Below are 17,883 nucleotides of genomic sequence, written 5' to 3'. Positions count from 1 at the left end.
ATCTACATAATCAAATGCATCACATTGCCCAATCCTTAGAGTCCTTTTTTACAAATCTAATCCACGATATATATATATATGTTGGGTATATTGAAGTTAGAGTTTGTAAACATAATTGAAAACACAAATGAATGGAGACCAAAATTCAAAAAATAAAATAAAATAAATTAAAGAAACAAAAAAAAAAAAACCCATGGAGATCATCATGAATCACAATAGAGAAGACGTTAAAAAAAAGATAAAGCTAGCAAAATTAGAGTTGTTAATGAGCTAGCTTCATCTTACAGGTCATCTTCTCCAAGAAAACCCTTAACACTTTTTTGTTGTTTTGTTTCAACTAAGCATCGCTGTTAAAGAGCGAAAAACGACTTCTTCACAAGGAATAGTGAGGCCCATATCGTGATCAAAGCCGAACTTTTCTTCAGCTTGTCGAAGTAAGCATTGAAACCTATGTAGCACGGAAATGAAAACGGAGAAATGCAGAAACGGAAACGTGGAAACGTATTTTTAAAAAAATATAGAAAACGGAAATATGGAGAAACTTATAAATATAAAAAATATAAGAGTTTTTTTATAAATACTAAATTTGTTATAACAAAAATATATAAATTTATATAATATAAAAATAAATAATAAAAAAAGAATGAAGAAAAAAAATACTATAAAATAGAATTATATAATTTATTGTAAATTGTTCTTAAGCAAATACATGTAGATATGTAAAAAAATAATAATAATACATACTAATCTATATGATATGTCGGGAAAAAGATAAGTAACACATCGAAGAGTAGAAAAGAGATGAATTCAATATGAGATTTAAAGACATTTTCAGTTTGAAAATACAAAAGATATGTGTTTAATAGATTTCACGAGTTTTTTTTTTTAAAAGAAACGTATTTCAAAATTTTTCAAAAATTTCGAAATGACCCAAAACGTTTCTTACAAGTTTCTGAGAGTTTCGGAAACGGAAACGTTTTCGAAACGTGGAAACGCATCCTATTATAAGTTTCCGTGCTACTTTGATTGAAACTGAGGAAGAGTCAAGAATGAGATTGGAACAATGTATCTACTTCTGTTTTCACCAACATAAACAGCAAAGTGACCTTTTGGTACGTCAACTGGAAGCCCATCTTCATCATCGTATCCATGTTTTTTCCCTAAGCTTGAACACCTCTTCAGAATTTGCTTCAACACTGCTGATTGTGTCAACTTGTGTGACTTTCTAATGGCCATTTTTGGAGCAAATTAAGAAAGTTGAGAGAAAGAGATCGATAATTGAGTGAAAATGTAAAAGCTGATGGAGGTGTGTTGTGTTGAAATTGAAGGGAATGGGGAGGATATATAGAGGTATTTATTAAGGGATTGAGAAGTAGAAGACACAGCACGGGTGTTTGGGATTTGTGTAAGAGAGTTAAAGACATGGTGGGTGGGAGCCAAAGCCATTACGTTAGCCATTGTTTGCTGCTCCTCCTAATGACACAATGGACCCTCCTCTCTTTCAAATTGCTAGTTCTAAGACTCTACTATTAGTAAATATTAAAGCCATGGGTTATTTTATTGAGATGGAGCCGCTCAAAGCTCTAATATTATACTTGTATTTATCGATTGGATAAACTCAGATTATGATGATCAAATCTATCATCATTGTATGAGATTCCTTGAAGCTAATTTTGTTAACTCATGATCCATTCCAACTTATTTTATTGGTTAGTATTAGATTATCTTTGATTATTTGCCTGATGTGGCAAGTTATCTTTAATTTTCTTTACCTAAAATCACAGGCCAACTGTAACTGTACTGGACAGTACAAAACTGCTGGCTGTTTGTTTTTTCTTCTTGTTTTGGCCTGTGATTCTGCATAACTTTCTCCAAGTAAAACAATTGTCTTTGCAGAAACCCATGTGCATTTTACTGCTTGTTTGACACCTTTTGACCTCTTTACTACTACTTAAATCTTTGCTTTCTCCCGTCAAGATTTGATCAGCTTTTTGTTATCGTTTAATGAAATATTTATATATCACCATCATCTCTCTATATTTTGTCAATGTAAGATCTAGTGTTACATTTGAATTCTGGGTTTTATGCAAAATTATTTTAAAGAGAAATGGAGCTTTTAATGGTTATCTACTTTTGTTTTGAAGTGAAGGAGAGGTTCCTTAATTTGTGGTCCTGAAGAAACTACCGCCACCAAATGCATAGAGTAGTTGTAATAAGACATCATTTTTCTTCAAATATTCTGCATCACTAATATCTCCATGTTCTATGGCTCTGTAAAAGCCTATAGATTTTCATGTTTCATACGGCAATGTCCTGCATTTCTGTCTTGTCTTTTTATTTCTCTTCCTCTTCCCCAATATGTTCATATTTGGAATGTCTAAAGACTTGCACCTTAGTACACATTCAGTCTTTAGGAAGTTCACTTTACCATAACTTTGCCTGCATTGCTTCATTTATGCAAATCCATTAACACTGCCTGACACTTTTGTTGATAAGTTAACATGACGCATTTCTTTTTGGGTTGTATTTCTCTGTGCCTATATCATTTCCTTAACATGTGAGAAATCCAACTCACATGATTATTAAATTAGACTGAAGATATGGGTGAATATTTAGGAAGCACATATGAAAATGAAGGAATATTAATGAGTTTGACTCTAAGTATCAAAGTTGGAATATATAATATAATTAATCTCTAAAAGACTAATTCTTTTAGGGTCCCCGATAGCATGTGAGCCATATTTTATGAGAGTTTCATTATCAAACTCAATCAATTATAGTCATATTTCAAGGTGTTATGATCTCTTCAAGGCTCAAGATCATCCTATAGAAAAGTCTCTCCTTAATATGTGCTTCCATCATTTCATAGATAAAAACTTCAGATACCATGTGAAGTATTAAAGTCTTCCTCCTTAACATGTGCACTTTGTAGAAACTAACTAAATTAAATAAGCTTCAAAATGAAGACGATTAATTGTCAAGACAAAACAGGGCAGAACATTGAGAAAACTACCAAACCTACAAATGAATAAAAACTTATGCTTGCGTAGTAACATATGCCAAAAGAAACAAAGATGTTTGTTTAACCTAACACATTAGAACTCCACCATCACATGGATATGTTGATGTTGCTCTTAATTTCAGTGTTCGGCCGCCTGGTTTTTAGGCTATCTAGCTGATGTACTAGTTACTGACAAATTAATGAACCATACTCTATAGAAATAAAGCTGTGATATGAAAGATGACTTCAAGGAACAAGTGGGTCTCAATTGGTTTATCTAATTTTTCACCATAAATAATTGGTACGGTGTAAGATATCGATAGAGAAATTAATAAGATAAACTCAAGAATGAGCAAAGCCATGTGAGCCTGCAGGAGTGGGGCCTTTTAAAATACCCAGTTGCAACTCTGCTGATCGCATGAACTCAGCTGCGTCTATTCTATGTACTCGATAAATATATGTACAACAACTAGAGACCTTAACTCCAAGCTCAAACTTCTTATATTTATGTTTTTTGGAATATGGGTATTCGTTTGCCATCAATGATTCTAAATGCAAAGCAAATTCTAAAGAAGCGGTCTGGTGTGAGTAGAAATCAACCAGATGTTCCAAAAGGCCGCATTGCATTTTATGTTGGACAGTTGCAAATGAAGAGATTTGTAGTTCCAATATCTTACTTGAATCACCCTTTATTCATTGGTTTGTTAAAGCAGGCGGAGGAAGAGTTTGGCTTTAATCATCCAATGGGTGGCCTCACAATTCCATGCAAAGAAGATGCTTTCGTTGATCTCACTTCTCGGTTATTTTATGCCTCATGAAAGGTCGATGAAGAACAATGAACAGCTTAAAGTCCTCCGAAATTTTGACCAGCTAGCGATAAATTTCTTCCATTTTGTTCCTAACTATATATCTAGATTAGAAGATCGAGTTGTAGTATAATCATGTGTAAATTTTCCCACAGTCGATTGGGCAGATATGTTACTAAGAAAAAATAAACCTCTCTCTCCCTTTGAAAGATCAGTAGAGAAATGCTGTTCTTTTTTTTTTCACTAATACCCTGGTTCTTTAACTAGGATATGTTAATATATTTCTTCAACTTGTAGGTGGATGATTTTCTAATTTATATGATCATATTCATAATTATAATAAACATATACAAAGATTATAGTAAACACTTGATGCTATTCAATCCTGATTCTGATTTGATCTTAATTTGATATAATTTGGTGTATATTATTTTTCTTGTTTTATAATATCAGGATCTTATTTCAAACTACAGTATTTTATCAATAGTATTTATTAAATTCACAAATACTTCACACATTGGATCCAAGATACTTAATTAGACTAAAATTTCTCAATTTAAATAAGAGAATTTGAAGAATAAAGTTTCACCAAGAAACATAGATATAAAAAACTTTGAAGATTAATTAGAAAATTCTGAAAAAGCTAGTGAGTTTGATTCTACAAATTATTCATTGAAGAACTGAAATATGGTGCTCCAGAAGCCTGATTAGAATATTTTGTACGAAGTTACCAATTATTAACAGGACTCTTCCGCTAATAATAAATCTGAAAATAAAATACATTAATCCTGCTGGAAATTGGTCTACAATATCGGTCATAACTTTAGTTTCTTGTATAAGAATGTTACGTGCTCTTGTACCCAGTGACCCCAAGTACACTATATATCGAAACATATAGATCATCTTCATTTTTTTGTACCGTAATAACATGTATGGTCTTACAAGGTGAATAATGACACCGGGAGGTCAAAACCTGCAATTTTTTCTCCGTCAGGGCTTGAAATGGTTTTGAGTCACCCAGTTGGGTAAGTCACTAGACTATGCATGAATTGAAAAAAATAAAAGAATAAAAAAATGGGTATGCAACATAAATTAGGGGATAAATAAGAGAGAAAATTCATGGTGAGCTATCTTAGCTAAGCCATGTGCATTTTCCGAGTTGCCAAACTGCCCAATTATGAAGCCTGGCCACACATTTTATTAGGCTTTAACTGGAAAAGTATAGCACTCCACTCTTTCACAGACCCATTGTTGGAATATACTAAATCTATAAATATAGAGATTAAAACTTATGTTATATAAAATTAATTTACTTAAGATCTAATTTATCTTTCTTATATATTAATTACTTATATTGATTTTATTAAATATTAGACTTTAATCACTAATACTCTCTCTCAAAACCATAGACTCATGTGGTATCACGATCAAGTTAGATTATTAAGTCATTATCACTTTAAATTATTAGACACACCCATTTAATTTTGAACTCTGATTCCATATAAAAATATATTAAATTTATAAATGCAAAGATCAAAACTTATATCACACAAAACCAATTGGTTTATATTAAAATTTAATCTACCATAGATGTATACCATTCATTTATATTAATTTTATTATATATAAGAGTTTAGTCTCCAACAAGCGAGTCTTCAAGCCTGCAAGTTGTGAAACTTAGTAAAAATCAAATAGATGTACCAAAATGGCACGCTGCAGTTTATGTTGGAGAGCTTCAAAAGAAGCATATCTTACTTGAACCACCCTTCATTTGCAGACTTAGCCGAGCAGAAGAAGAATTTCGAAAGTTTTTACTATCCTTATGCATAATCTTTTTTCTAATACTAAGGGTGTAGGGTACTATATACTAAATTTCTTGTCGTGTGACAAAGTCATGATCTTCATGTTTAAGATGTACACATTTTGTTCAAAATCTAGGAAACAGACAGCTGAATATTTCAAAACTAATCTGAGTGTAGGTCCAACTTCATACCCCAATTTCACTACACTGACAACATTACATGCATTGGCTTATATGCTCCACCTAAGTCTATTGAATTGGCAATGCCATGTTAATCTTTCATAAAACTTGGTCCCTCCACATACCAAACACCCAGCTTTGTATCTAACACAAGACTGCATGCCTGCATTAATGTGGTGTTTTGGACAGTTTGCAAGCAGTATATTACTTTTTAAAGTAGTATGCATGGATTACATAACTTTAGTTGTGGCAACTGGAATTTATAGCTACAACATTGGAAACACTCTAATTTACAGCTCATACAAGTGGTAATAAACATTATTACGCATTCTAAAAATTTAATACTAATTCCATAAAAAGTGGAAACATTTGTACCTGAAGTTTCCAGCATGGAAGCCTTGCAAACTTTTTGATTTATTATACTTTTCAAAATGGAATATGAATGTGGGTCTTCCTGTTATCTGGGATAGCTATGAGATCTGAAACCGTATTCATGTTTTTCTCTTCCACACCATACTTCCACAAAGTTACAGTAAGAAAGAATGGTCTTCATCCATTCACAAATTGTGCATACTATGGAGATGCAAGTTGGGTTTGGGGCATATCAAAGGCTCACATTTGGAAATGAGCATTTTCACCATATCCCAAGTCTTCCTGCTAGAAGCTAAATATTTCTCTCTTCACTCTAAAGAAAGATTACCAGTTCGAATATTGCGCTGCTGATGAGTGATTCCTTTTCCCAATTGTAATGAACTTAGCTCCCCTGGTTTTCCTAGGAAAGGAGAAGAAAGCTTGGGCTGGAACCATCTTCTTAAGGCAAGCCCATTGATTCTAATTTTTCCATATGATTCCTTCCCTTGGTAAGTTAGTCCTAGCCTTCTCAATAATGCTGTAATTGCCTGGCTGGTCCTGTAGTCAACAAAAATATTGAAATTCAATATCAGTTACATCATTCATTTACTTGATGGATACAATGCAAGAAAGGAGATAGAGAGTTCAAGTGCAATCTTCCATTTCACCGAGCAATGCTGCAACCACAGCATTGGAAATGGAAGAAAATCAGCTTAGATCTATGTGCCGTGGTTACCAAGTTAGCGTAGTTGCTTCTTTTTCACAAACAGATCTCTACTACAAAGTTCTTTTTTCCTTGGGTTAAATAAACAGATAGCATTTCAGCGATTCTTAAAAGAAATCTAGATTCTCAAAACACCGGACAACTGAAGCTGATAGATAACTTAACTCTCAGAACACTGTAAGTACCATTGTAGGCATAATATTACCAAATTCTAGAGAGAGATGTACAAATCATCAAATGAATTCCTACAAATTATCACTCTACTACTTGGGATTGGCTCCATCTTGAAAAACCCTTTGTGGTAAATTGCCAAGAATGGTGTAAATTTGGGTCTTAAACAACTCAAGATTTGAGCTTAAGAAATGGATGCTGAATTGGCACTATAAGAAATGTACATACATTCCCACTTCTTACTGACACAGTCTGATCATCTGGATGTTAAAACTTTTCAAGTTTAATGCCCAACAGCAGCATGATGGCGACACATTTGGTCTTTCAAACTTGAAGTAACATGTAATGTTTTTAATGGTGTTTTGGTTGTACAGTTTGGTATGAGCTCATCTTTGCTTATTAGCCATATACCTTAGAGGGGGGAAGAAAAGATAGGAATATAATTGCAACTGAACTCGTTAAAGAAGATTTTCACACCTTCCTGCAAGATTGATTGTTTTCTCTCCTCTCAAGGACATGATTTCCATCTTCTCCACGGGCAGTAAAATGGTTATATTGGGCAGTTTCACACCTGTGCAAACTCAAGGTGGAAGAAATAATTAACAGAAATTAGACATTGAAATAATTAAGTACAAGTTATAGTTTTCTAACATTCTTTTATATCCCAATATGAAATATATTAGTGCGATCATTGAATAATTAGATTGTTTGCAATCAACAAATAGAAATGTATACAGGAAATTAATAGATAAAGAGCAAAAAGCAATGCAGTAAAATGTTACCAGCAGCAAGCCGATGCTTGAGACCTTTCAGAACAGTTAGTAGGTACACCTGACAAGTTTTAGTTAAAAAAAAATGGAAGATTGTAAGTGTAATGAAATCCTGAATGACAATGCATATATAAGCTCCACAATGGCACAGATCAATGAGATTAGTATATTTTATTATTTTAATTTCATTTTGCATGTATTCATGCCAATCAGCAGATATTATGCTATAAACAAACAGAAAGTAAAGATACAAATATTGCTGGGCTGAAAACAGAAAACAAAGGGACATATGAAGAAAATTTGTAATGCTGAAAAATCCAGATATTCATAAATGGTTAACGGAAGAGATTTTTAAATAAGTTAACGAAAGTATATTAGTAAGTAGTACAGATGTGAACAGTTTCAATAAATCTGAGTGTACATAAAGTACTTTCAACTAAGAAACAAGAAAACAAACTTAACATAACCAAGATATTTCATATAAGAACAACTATGAGCACACAATTAGTAAATTGTCAAATGCTAGATAGATAAGCTCACCTCAGCAGTATGTATCTGCAGCTTTTTAGCATCAATAACAATCGGACTTTCTTTGAAGGATACACAAGGAACAACTCCAAGGGAAGCAGCTTCCTATCAATTCATAACAATCTAGAATGATTTAACCTATTTTATCTAGACCATAAAAAGAAACTTTTAGTTTCAGCCACTACAGACCTCAAGTAATGAGAAAGCACGAGGATCATACTCCCCAAATCCATCAATCAATGAACAAACTTTTGAGGATTTTGATGAGTAAAGACTGACTCCCAGATTTTCAACCAGTCTATCTTTCACTTCAGCACCATAAGGGAGCTGCAAGCATCCCAAAACTTGCGAAACAAGTTCTGAATTCAGTTTTGTACCAGATATAATTGCTTCACGGTACACCATTAAAGCCAATGACGTCCTAAAGAAAAAAAAAGAAGAGATTGGAGATACTCAGTTCTTTATATCCATGAAAAACAAGAAACCTTTTAAAGTTTGAAAACAGAAACAGAATGCAAGATTAATTGAAGAGTCATTGAACAAAGCCAATCTTCTTCAGTTTATAACTATATGTAGGGAAAAATGAGATCAAGAAATTTGCAAGAATGGCTATTAGTTTAACAAAAAAATGCTTAAGAAAACAAGAAGGCACTTCTTTCATGGCAATATGCAGCACAAGATCACCCACAATGAGTACAACTACTTATGAGCTGCTTTCCATTTCTTGTAATAGAAAAGCATGTCAACAGAATATGTTGCTGTAGTAAAGGAAGGTACCATTTATTTTCTATATGTGGTCGTCCCGAATGGAAAGACAAAACATGCTCACCAAGGGTACGAGCCTTCTTAAATCTCCCCAAGCACATGCCTTAAAGGATATCACAATAAATTAGTTATCCAAAATCATCAAACTCCCATGTAATACAACATTTATAAATTCCTTCAAACATTTGAGAAAATAATCATCTGTAACCACTTCCCTTAAAGCTCAAAGATGGTATTAAAGCCAGGCAAAGATAAACTACAATACATAACATATAAACAAATGTGAAAAAGAGGCATAACAAATAATTAACAGACTTTGAGAGGTTGAATCTTGAAAATCCCAAGAGAATACTGCAAACTTTTAAATGATTTCAGAAATCTGGTAATTGTCTGAAGAACTGCACTTAATGAAATCCAGCAATAGAGTACACTTGTCATACTATATATATAAAATACCTAATTAGAAGGTGCCACTTCAAGTTAATTTTCCAACAGATTTGAATTGAACACTTCCTTTATTTTTTCATCTCTCCTCTATATCCATTTACCACTAAAACTTTGGAACAATTATATATTTTATTCACAAAATTTGAGAAAAAAAATTGGAATCCATATCCAAGTTTGAAATAATCCTACCAAAAAACATTCAAGAGGTTGAGATTTCACTTCAATTCTGAATATACAATTAAGTTGTGCGAGCATTCAGCCCCCTCAGTCTCAAATGAGCTATAATTATCAATTACGGTGCTTCATTCCTTCAAAGATAAACAATCAAGTGAAACTAAGATAAGGCATTCTTGTGACCATATCACATGTGCCATCGAGTAAAAATTATGGTTTTGGAACTTGGCATCCTCTAAGTGGTGTAAGCAAAAGTCAAGAGTTTATGAGACTATGCATCTTTTGTAACAATAAGAGTCATTAACAAGGAAAAAATAAAATAAAGTAAATTAAAAAACAGAATCATTACAAAGAACCAAAGTTGTCACAGAAAGTATAATATCTCCTGAAATTCCTTTTATATTTCCAGTATATAGAATATGGTTACTAAGATGTCATAAATATATGGAATAGATGCATTCAGATGCCTTTGGGGGAAATCGTAAAACTAATGACTAGAAACTTTTAAAACTTACCAATTACACATTTAAACATAGTGAGGTTAGGAGTAATTCCATCTTCTTTTGCTTCAGAAAGTAGCATGAGGCCTACATCTACATCATCCTTTCTACAAAAGATGGAATTGACGCTCACAAGTTCAATATTCATTAGGAAAATAAAACGTTGAATCATCAATCAGACTATGGTAATCTCGCTCCAATTCGCTTACTTTTCACTTGCCACTATGAGTATGGAGTATGTAATGCTGTTTGGGCAGAGGCCTAATCTCTTCATTTCTGATAGAATTTCCATTGCCTTCAGTAATTGATCCCCTTCACCTGTAAAGCAAGTTCATTTCTTACTCAAAATTTTATGCCACATAATTTCAGACACAAATCCATGCTTAAAAATAGTGCCAACTTGGTATCCACCACACTTTCTAATTTGACAATTGATCACACTTCATATGAAGTTAAAGAATCACTCTTAATTCATAATCCTAGAAGAGAAAGAAAATATGACTCATTATCACTCCACTGAAATCTGCTGCTATATTTTCTCCTTCAACAGAAATCTTCATGTTAAAATTAAGGAAAACAATGGCAGCGTGATATTTTTTCAAAGCACACTGAACTTCAAGCCATACTCTGAATATATTAGAAAAATGAGGACTTACACAATGCAGTAATTAATGCATTCATAGTAGAAATTGTGGGTTTCAGTTTAATGGACTTCATATCTTCATATAGCTTCAGTGCCTTCTGCCAGTTTTTGGCCTGAAATAAAGATTAGAATGTCTTGATCAATCTCAGTAAAATGCTGTACAATGTGACAATATAATACTTTTTAATATATTAAGGCATATGACCACATTTAAGAGCCTTAATCAATGGAAAAAAGGTTTCAAACCATTTAACCAAAATATAAGTTGGAAACAATTATGGTTAAACACTTAAAATCAGCACGGGATCATACCTCCGTTTTATTTAAAGAATTAATTTAAAATTGTTTATATTACAAGGAGAAGATGGAAGTCAACATTAGGTAAAACTTAGACCGAATTAAAGGTACAGAACCCAAGATACTTCTCTTTTATCATATAGCTCCCAATGTAATTCTCCTATCTCTTTCGTTTGAAATTGAAACAGTGCTATACACATTACTTAAAACAGACAAAGCTCCTCTCTATGAAAAACACACAAATAACTTCAAAGAAATTTTTTTTTTTTTTTTGGTAAGTAACTTCAAAGAAATATTTCTATACAGCTCTTCTGCAAAGCAACAAGCAAATTCTGCTTTTGCACAGTATAATTAGCTAAAAGAGAGTAAATGCTCTCTTCACAAGTATTTGTACGTTCATTCATACATATTGTAAATTTGAGATATTACATATCAAATACATTGAAGGGGGATAAGGCTCAGGTCTAGAAAAAGATGCACTATGTTCAATCACACATATTAAAAAACTTTTCTTTTCTTTTTTCCTTTTTTTTTTTTTTTTTTGCAAAAAAGATGATGGTAAACTATGAGAAAATCTATTCTGAGTCGACAATCAAAAACATGCCCAAGAAGAATCTACTTTACCAATCCAAGTTGTTAGTTAAGAGCATTTGCAAGTCATTATCAATATAAGGTCACACAGAAGACCTTAGTTAATCCAATTTCATGCAAAAATAACTAAGATCACATTTAGGCTAAACTGCAATGGTTCTGCACCTGGGGCTAAACAAGGATGAGCAGAGCACAAACTGGAGTTGTGTTCACTAATTAAAACCTCACTGAAAGCTCTTTTTTTTTTTTTTCACATTTGACTACAAAAAAGTAACTTATAGTGGTAACTCAATATTACATGATATTTATTTATGAAAAAAAGGCCATGTCACAGACAACTAAGGTTATTAAAGAAAGTAATATCAATCAACCCTAATGTTGTTTAGATGCTAATATTGAACCAAAAAATCATAGCTGTTGTTTTCTAAGAAAATAGGAGATATTCTTCTAAGTTTACAGGAGACCTTTAGATTTAAATCTTTATACATGGAAATTGAAGTATCAAAAAATGCAAGGACTGATTGATAGCTAACTAACATAATCATGGAAATTGAGTGTTCTAGATTTATGCTCATATATTTAGTTTACTCAGTAACACCAATTTGGACCCTATAATGAACCATTCATTGATATTCAAACATTAAAACCAATAATTACTGTAGATTGCCTAGATGATACATACATTGCTACAGGCACCCATCAGTGAGCTATATGATATAATTCCAAGATGCATTCCTCGAGTCTCAGCTTCCTCCAGGATTTCAAAGGCAGCCTCTAATTTTCCAGCATGCCCTGCAACATCAATCAATGCACTGAGAAACACCTGCATGAGGGGCCAACTTGAGTGAGAAGTGTTCATGTTGTGTTCAATAAGCAACTTTAAGAACTAAAATCAATTGCAAGAACCTATAGGATTTCTTTCCTATCTTGCAGAAAGTAAATAAACATATAATATATCAGATGCGGGGCCCTAAAACTCTAGTCCAATTGCCTCCTATAGACCCAATCATCCAAGTAGAAAAGAACCACCAATAAAAGATTGGAGTATAAAACAGAAAGTTTCAATTTTTACTACGGTATGAAAATTCTGGTGGTAACAAGCATGGGTTATCAGATTGGCCTAACAAAAAGGAGCAAAGAATACCTCATCAGGGACCACCCCTTTCCTTATCATGTCACTATACACGCTGCATGCAAACTCCCAATCACCAGTCTGGCTGCAACAGTTGACAGCTATGGTATACACCTCTGGAGTGCCCTTGATATTATATTTATGGATCATCTTGTATGCTTCTTGTGCTCGATCAACCTATAACAATTGTATTACTCTTAGATTATACAAATGACCACAAGAAACTATAAAAAAATATGATGTACATACCTGACCAGCTTTAGCACAAGCCTTTATCAGGGCACCAACTGTAATATGATCAGGGTCTATAGGCCGTGTCTCTGCGATCATTTCTGCTAAAACATCAAAGGCACGATCAACAGCTCCCGATTGACCACATGCAGTGATAAGTGCATTGAATACAACTATGTCCGGTTTCACATTCTACTGCATACAACATCTTATCATAGTAAAAATTTTATTGGAGATAGAAATGTGAAACTAATCAATAACCACTGAAACAATCTTGTTAAAAAATACAATTATAAGAAAGATAATGCATTCATAGAATCACAATGAATAAAAATAGATGTCTGATCAAAAGATTTTAAAGTATTTATTCTATAATCATACCTTAGACCTCATAATCCCATAAGCACCAAAAGCCTTAGCCACTTGCCCTGCTTTCGCACAACCATCGATAAGTGCCCCATAAGTATGAACATTTGGCTCTATTCTAGAATTAACCATCTCATGGAACACCTACAAAGACAATTTATAAGGAACGAATATCAGCATTAACCATGCATGTTAGATATAATTTTATTGGTTCAAAAGCCATGTCAAAATTTTGGATGATGATAGGGACAATAACTGTGTGGCTGATTGGACTTCAAAATAATCACATTGAAAAGGGTTAAACCAATGCAAGATGTTGAACCTTGAAGTGGCAGGAAGGCATTATTACTAACACTGATGGTGGTTAGTTATTCAAGAAAAGCATAAGGATGACAACAGGAACACAAAGCAATAACATTACTAGTGACATCATAATTGATGAAAAGTAGGTAGACTTATATTGGAAACCCAGTTAGAGACCCCTAATTGCGAGACATTCGGATCAAAGAAAGTAAGAAGCTACTATACCTCAAACATTGCATCAACTTTCCCACATTTAGCACAGGTTGATATTAAAGTCGTGTAAAGTTTACAATCAGCTTTCAATCCAGCCTGCTGAACAAGTCGCAAAACTTGAAAAGCACCTAAATGCAGATTTAAACATCAGGAATCTAAAGCATAGTAAAAATAACCAATTTGCGCAGCTACAAAGGAAGTATACTAAATAGAAGAGAACACATGGACTTACCCTCAGAATCTTGAGAACTTGCATACACAGACATCAGCATGTTAAATGTACTCAAGGTTGGGTTTGAGATCAGCTTGAAGAAACGAAGAGCTTCTCCAGTAGCCTTTTGACTTTTGCATGTATTAAAAAACCTTGAATGATAAACCTGAAACAAGAGAATTTCATAAATTCCAACAGGAACCAGAATAAGTAAAGCATAAGATCAAAACATTAGGTAAATGGATAAAACCCTACCTTATTCATATTTAACAAACCCCTTCTTTCCATGTCTTCAAGCAAATCTACGCAAGCAGTTAACCTGATAAATCATTCAAGGAAAACCTCATTAATTTTAGAATCCCAAAAAAATATGGTAAAATTTATTACGGCGCCATCATGAGAATAGTTTTCTTTTTTTTCCAACACAAGAAAAAAATTGAAGAGCTTGTTTCACTGTTCATTTCAAACCAAAACTTATGATAATGGCAATTATCTGTATCATGACAATTTGTCCAAGAGCAAAACAATAAATGTTTCAGAACATAAATGTAAAAAATGAAATTTACCTCCCAACTCTCAGCAAGCGATTGTAAACACTTAATTTCTCGGAGAGATCAGTGTCATTAGCATGCATCCCATTTGGATAGGGTAATTGCTGCAAATTTCTGCTGTGTTCTTGTACCAGATTTACACTTTCATTGTTTCTGGGGATGTCCCTGCCTCTCCTTATGCCTTTTCTTTTGTGGAAAGCTCCTTCTTTATGTGAAAGAGAAATTTTTCTTTGGAAATACTCTGAATGGAAAAATATACTTTACATAATGTCAGTATAATTGAAAAGTCAAAAATCTGGGGCAGCCTGCTTTGATGAATGGCAAATGAATCAGACAAAGATATCAATGCTAAATTATAACACATCAAAATGATAAATAAATGATGTTATAGAATAATGTGCACCTGCAGTTTGTAAAGAATCCTGTACTGATAATTCTGCTCCTTTAATTTCAGTATTCCTCTTCAGTGAAAAAAGGCTATAGCTATTCATAGGAGAAGCATAAGAAGATATAGCTTGTACAGCAGCCAAACTTGCTAGGGGCTTCAGCACTGATTGATTTGCCCCATGAAATGTGTATTGTTCTTCTCTGACTGATTCTTGGAAGACACCATAACACGTAGTTTTCTCACCCTCTTCAACAAGTCTACGATGTAATTTTCGTTCTTCATATTCTTCAGTATGAGCATTGTTTTCTGAAACTAACAAAGCAATAGACTTGATATTTACTGTCGGACCAGGAAACTCAGTGCCCACATCAATTTCTCTTTGATCTTTCTTCACCTGCAGTTCTGACATATCAGCTGCAAACATAAGTGGCTGAACAACACTTGGTTCAGGGAGCACAAGAGGTGGCAAAGGTAGAGCAGTAGCTTCAGATTCTTGAGGAGAAACATAACCACCAACACTTGAGACAAGAGACTCAACACCAAGTGAATTTGATGTACCTGTCAACAGGGAGCCTTCATGCACCAACATAGATTCCTGAAATTGATGATGGGCATTTTCTTCCTCAGAAACTAGATTGGTTTCATTCTCTATCAAGCAGTCATTTTCTCTTGAAGTAGCCCCATTCTGACTTTCAGTGGTATAGTTCACTGTATTTCCTAGTTGAGATAACACATTATTTGAGGTACCCGACACCTATAAAATTGGGCATTATCTTAGAAAATGGATCATCTCAAAAATTGAACTCAAATTAAACCAACTTAAAATTTTATGAGCTCCTACAAAAGTATACAAAAAAAAGGAAAATTGAAAAAAGAAAAGTGCTCACTATCCCACATTGGTTGGGATTTCAGCTGGGTGTGGGCAGATAAGTCTGAGGGAAGCCATATTCATAAAAAGTAGACAAATTTGGCAAGTAAAATAAAATGTATCTACACAAGTTAAAATTTATCAGGTTCAAACAAGAATATCTTAAAGAAAAAAGAAGAAGGAACTAACTTAAACTCGTCATAGAAGAACTCTCTCAAACAGTAACTCCTTGGAAACACGGTAATTATGTCACTAGTATAAGAGTACTAATCAGCTTCCTGAATTTTCTCTGCTAAAATGTTAGACATGATCCACGATAGCTTAAGAGTAATCTCACACTTACAAATTATAGCAATCCAATCCAATCTGACCATAAAATAATGAAGCCATAGAAACAGACAAAGAGAGAAATTAAAACTTGCGAAATTCTTTATAATAATTTTCAAAAAAAAAAAAGCAACAACAATTAGAGCGAGAATGGATGGATGCTGACTAACCTCTTTGGAACTAGTCCTGCTAATCTTAAGAAAGTGATTGAAGTACGCGACAGCAGTGAAGGTTGCAAAAGCGACGACGATAAAAAAGGAATTGGAATCGGAATCGAGAGAAGCTCGGACGAGAAGTTGAGGGGAGGCGCGAGTGTGAAGAAGGCCGAGTTTGTTGCATTTTTTCATTCGAGAAGTATTGGCAGGCCTGAGAAATTGTGGACGGAGAGTGGGTGAAATGAAGGAGGAGAGTGAGGGTGTGGAAGCCGTGACGACGGCTAATGTTTGAGATTTTAAGGAGAAGAAGTTAGCGTCCATCTACCAAGTGTAAGCTTCTGTGAGAGAGCGAGTCTGTGTGCGTTGGTCGGGTTGGGTTTGCTGAGGATAGGAGAATTGAAGGAGAGGTCGATGAGAATCGGTTATGAAATGACGAGATACACTACGATTGTTGGTTGATGACCACGGTGTCGTTTTGTTTTCTCGTTAAAATGGCTCGTTTCTCCGTACTACAGCCAACTGATTTTTATCAAAATTAGGCAAGTAGCATTCATTCATGTATGTTGGGTAATTAATTAAAATAAGTAAAAATTTGTACGTTTTATCAAATTTTTAAACTAACATAAAAAAGTTTTATCAAATTAAGCAAACACTAATTTTTGAAAAATTAATTAAAATAAGTAAAAATCTGTATGTTTATACGTTTTTAGGCGAACATAAAAAAGTTTCACCAAACTAAACAAACACTAATTTTTTTACCCTTATGTTGAAAAATCAAGTAAAAATATTTTTTCTGAAAATGTGCGTCGGTTTATGGTGGTTACGATAGCGGCTAGGGATTTTACAATAAAACCCTAAATATGTCGAATTATGTATATGGATGTTTTTGAATATTTTGAATGGTATAAAATGATGTAGTTTCGATGTTAATGAATGTCTGAAAGTGTAGCTGTTGAGAGACAAAAGCACGTAAATTTATAGTGCTACGCAAACTACTTAAATCGCGCTAACACTGTTCACACCACGCAAACACTATTCAAACCGGGCAAACCGATTGCAAAATCGCGCAAAAATCCTGTTCATAGACTATGATATCTGCTTTGCGCGGTTTGAACTGTGTTTGTGTGATTTACGCAGTTTGCGCGGCACTGCAAATTTGCGCGCTTTTGTCTCTCAACGGCTACACTTCCAGAACATTGAAACTATATCATTTTATATCATTCGAAACATTCAAAAACATCCATATACATAATTTGACATGTTTAGGGTTTCACTCTAAAATCCCTAGCCACCAACGTAACCACCATAAACTGACGCACATTCTTAGAAAAAATATTTTTTCCATCCAATCAATAACATCACAACATTAAACCATACCCACAATAGATT

The 17,883-nt window shown here is 33.6% G+C and overlaps 3 protein-coding genes across 5 annotated transcripts; 1 reads left to right on the top strand and 2 right to left on the bottom strand.

Annotated features, from left to right (window-relative positions):
- On the bottom strand, positions 1–1,414 carry LOC123227955 (auxin-responsive protein SAUR50-like). Its single transcript, XM_044653116.1, has 2 exons — positions 1,034–1,414; positions 1–448 (listed from the first exon to the last, which is right to left on the bottom strand). The coding sequence occupies exons 1-2, from the start codon at positions 1,234–1,236 to the stop codon at positions 334–336; spliced, it is 318 nt and encodes a 105-aa protein (XP_044509051.1). The 5' UTR covers positions 1,237–1,414; the 3' UTR covers positions 1–333.
- A 2,042-nt stretch (positions 1,415–3,456) lies between these two features.
- LOC123227959 (auxin-responsive protein SAUR24-like) lies at positions 3,457–4,054 on the top strand. The gene has a single exon (XM_044653120.1). The coding sequence runs from the start codon at positions 3,523–3,525 to the stop codon at positions 3,817–3,819; it is 297 nt and encodes a 98-aa protein (XP_044509055.1). The 5' UTR covers positions 3,457–3,522; the 3' UTR covers positions 3,820–4,054.
- Positions 4,055–5,965: 1,911 nt separating this feature from the next.
- LOC123227949 (pentatricopeptide repeat-containing protein MRL1, chloroplastic) lies at positions 5,966–16,990 on the bottom strand. 3 transcript variants are annotated; one of them, XM_044653109.1, is made up of 20 exons: positions 16,510–16,990; positions 15,703–15,898; positions 15,160–15,546; positions 14,772–14,997; positions 14,461–14,524; positions 14,227–14,371; positions 14,007–14,122; positions 13,494–13,622; positions 13,131–13,304; positions 12,894–13,058; positions 12,432–12,572; positions 10,875–10,974; positions 10,428–10,536; positions 10,234–10,325; positions 9,110–9,200; positions 8,522–8,753; positions 8,345–8,437; positions 7,817–7,865; positions 7,512–7,614; positions 5,966–6,697 (listed from the first exon to the last, which is right to left on the bottom strand). In XM_044653109.1, exons 1-20 carry the CDS (start codon positions 16,813–16,815, stop codon positions 6,469–6,471), a joined length of 3,147 nt encoding a protein of 1,048 aa, XP_044509044.1. In that variant the 5' UTR covers positions 16,816–16,990; the 3' UTR covers positions 5,966–6,468. The 3 variants fall into 3 exon arrangements, with proteins under 3 accessions (XP_044509044.1, XP_044509042.1, XP_044509043.1); XM_044653107.1 differs by having other exon boundaries at positions 15,160–15,898; XM_044653108.1 differs by having other exon boundaries at positions 7,512–7,605; positions 15,160–15,898.
- Positions 16,991–17,883: the final 893 nt, after the last annotated feature.

The sequence above is a fragment of the Mangifera indica genome, chromosome 10 (assembly GCF_011075055.1).
Source record: "Mangifera indica cultivar Alphonso chromosome 10, CATAS_Mindica_2.1, whole genome shotgun sequence".
Taxonomy (NCBI): domain Eukaryota; kingdom Viridiplantae; phylum Streptophyta; class Magnoliopsida; order Sapindales; family Anacardiaceae; genus Mangifera; species Mangifera indica.
The sequence above is the reverse complement of the archived record's forward strand: the minus strand, read 5'-3'. Positions and strand labels throughout refer to the sequence as shown.

Bases quoted from the DNA above. Each gene is read 5' to 3' on its own strand.
- LOC123227955 (XM_044653116.1), bottom strand. From the start codon at position 1,236: ATGGCCATTAGAAAGTCACACAAGTTGACACAATCAGCAGTGTTGAAG. The intron at 449-1,033 runs GTTTCAATCAAA...CGTGCTACATAG, and splicing joins TCATTCTTGACTCTTCCTCA to GTTTCAATGCTTACTTCGAC.
- LOC123227959 (XM_044653120.1), top strand. From the start codon at position 3,523: ATGGGTATTCGTTTGCCATCAATGATTCTAAATGCAAAGCAAATTCTA.
- LOC123227949 (XM_044653107.1), bottom strand. From the start codon at position 16,815: ATGGACGCTAACTTCTTCTCCTTAAAATCTCAAACATTAGCCGTCGTC. The intron at 14,998-15,159 runs GTGCACATTATT...TTTTCCATTCAG, and splicing joins GGATTCTTTACAAACTGCAG to AGTATTTCCAAAGAAAAATT. The intron at 7,866-8,344 runs GTGAGCTTATCT...AAAACTTGTCAG, and splicing joins TGCAGATACATACTGCTGAG to GTGTACCTACTAACTGTTCT.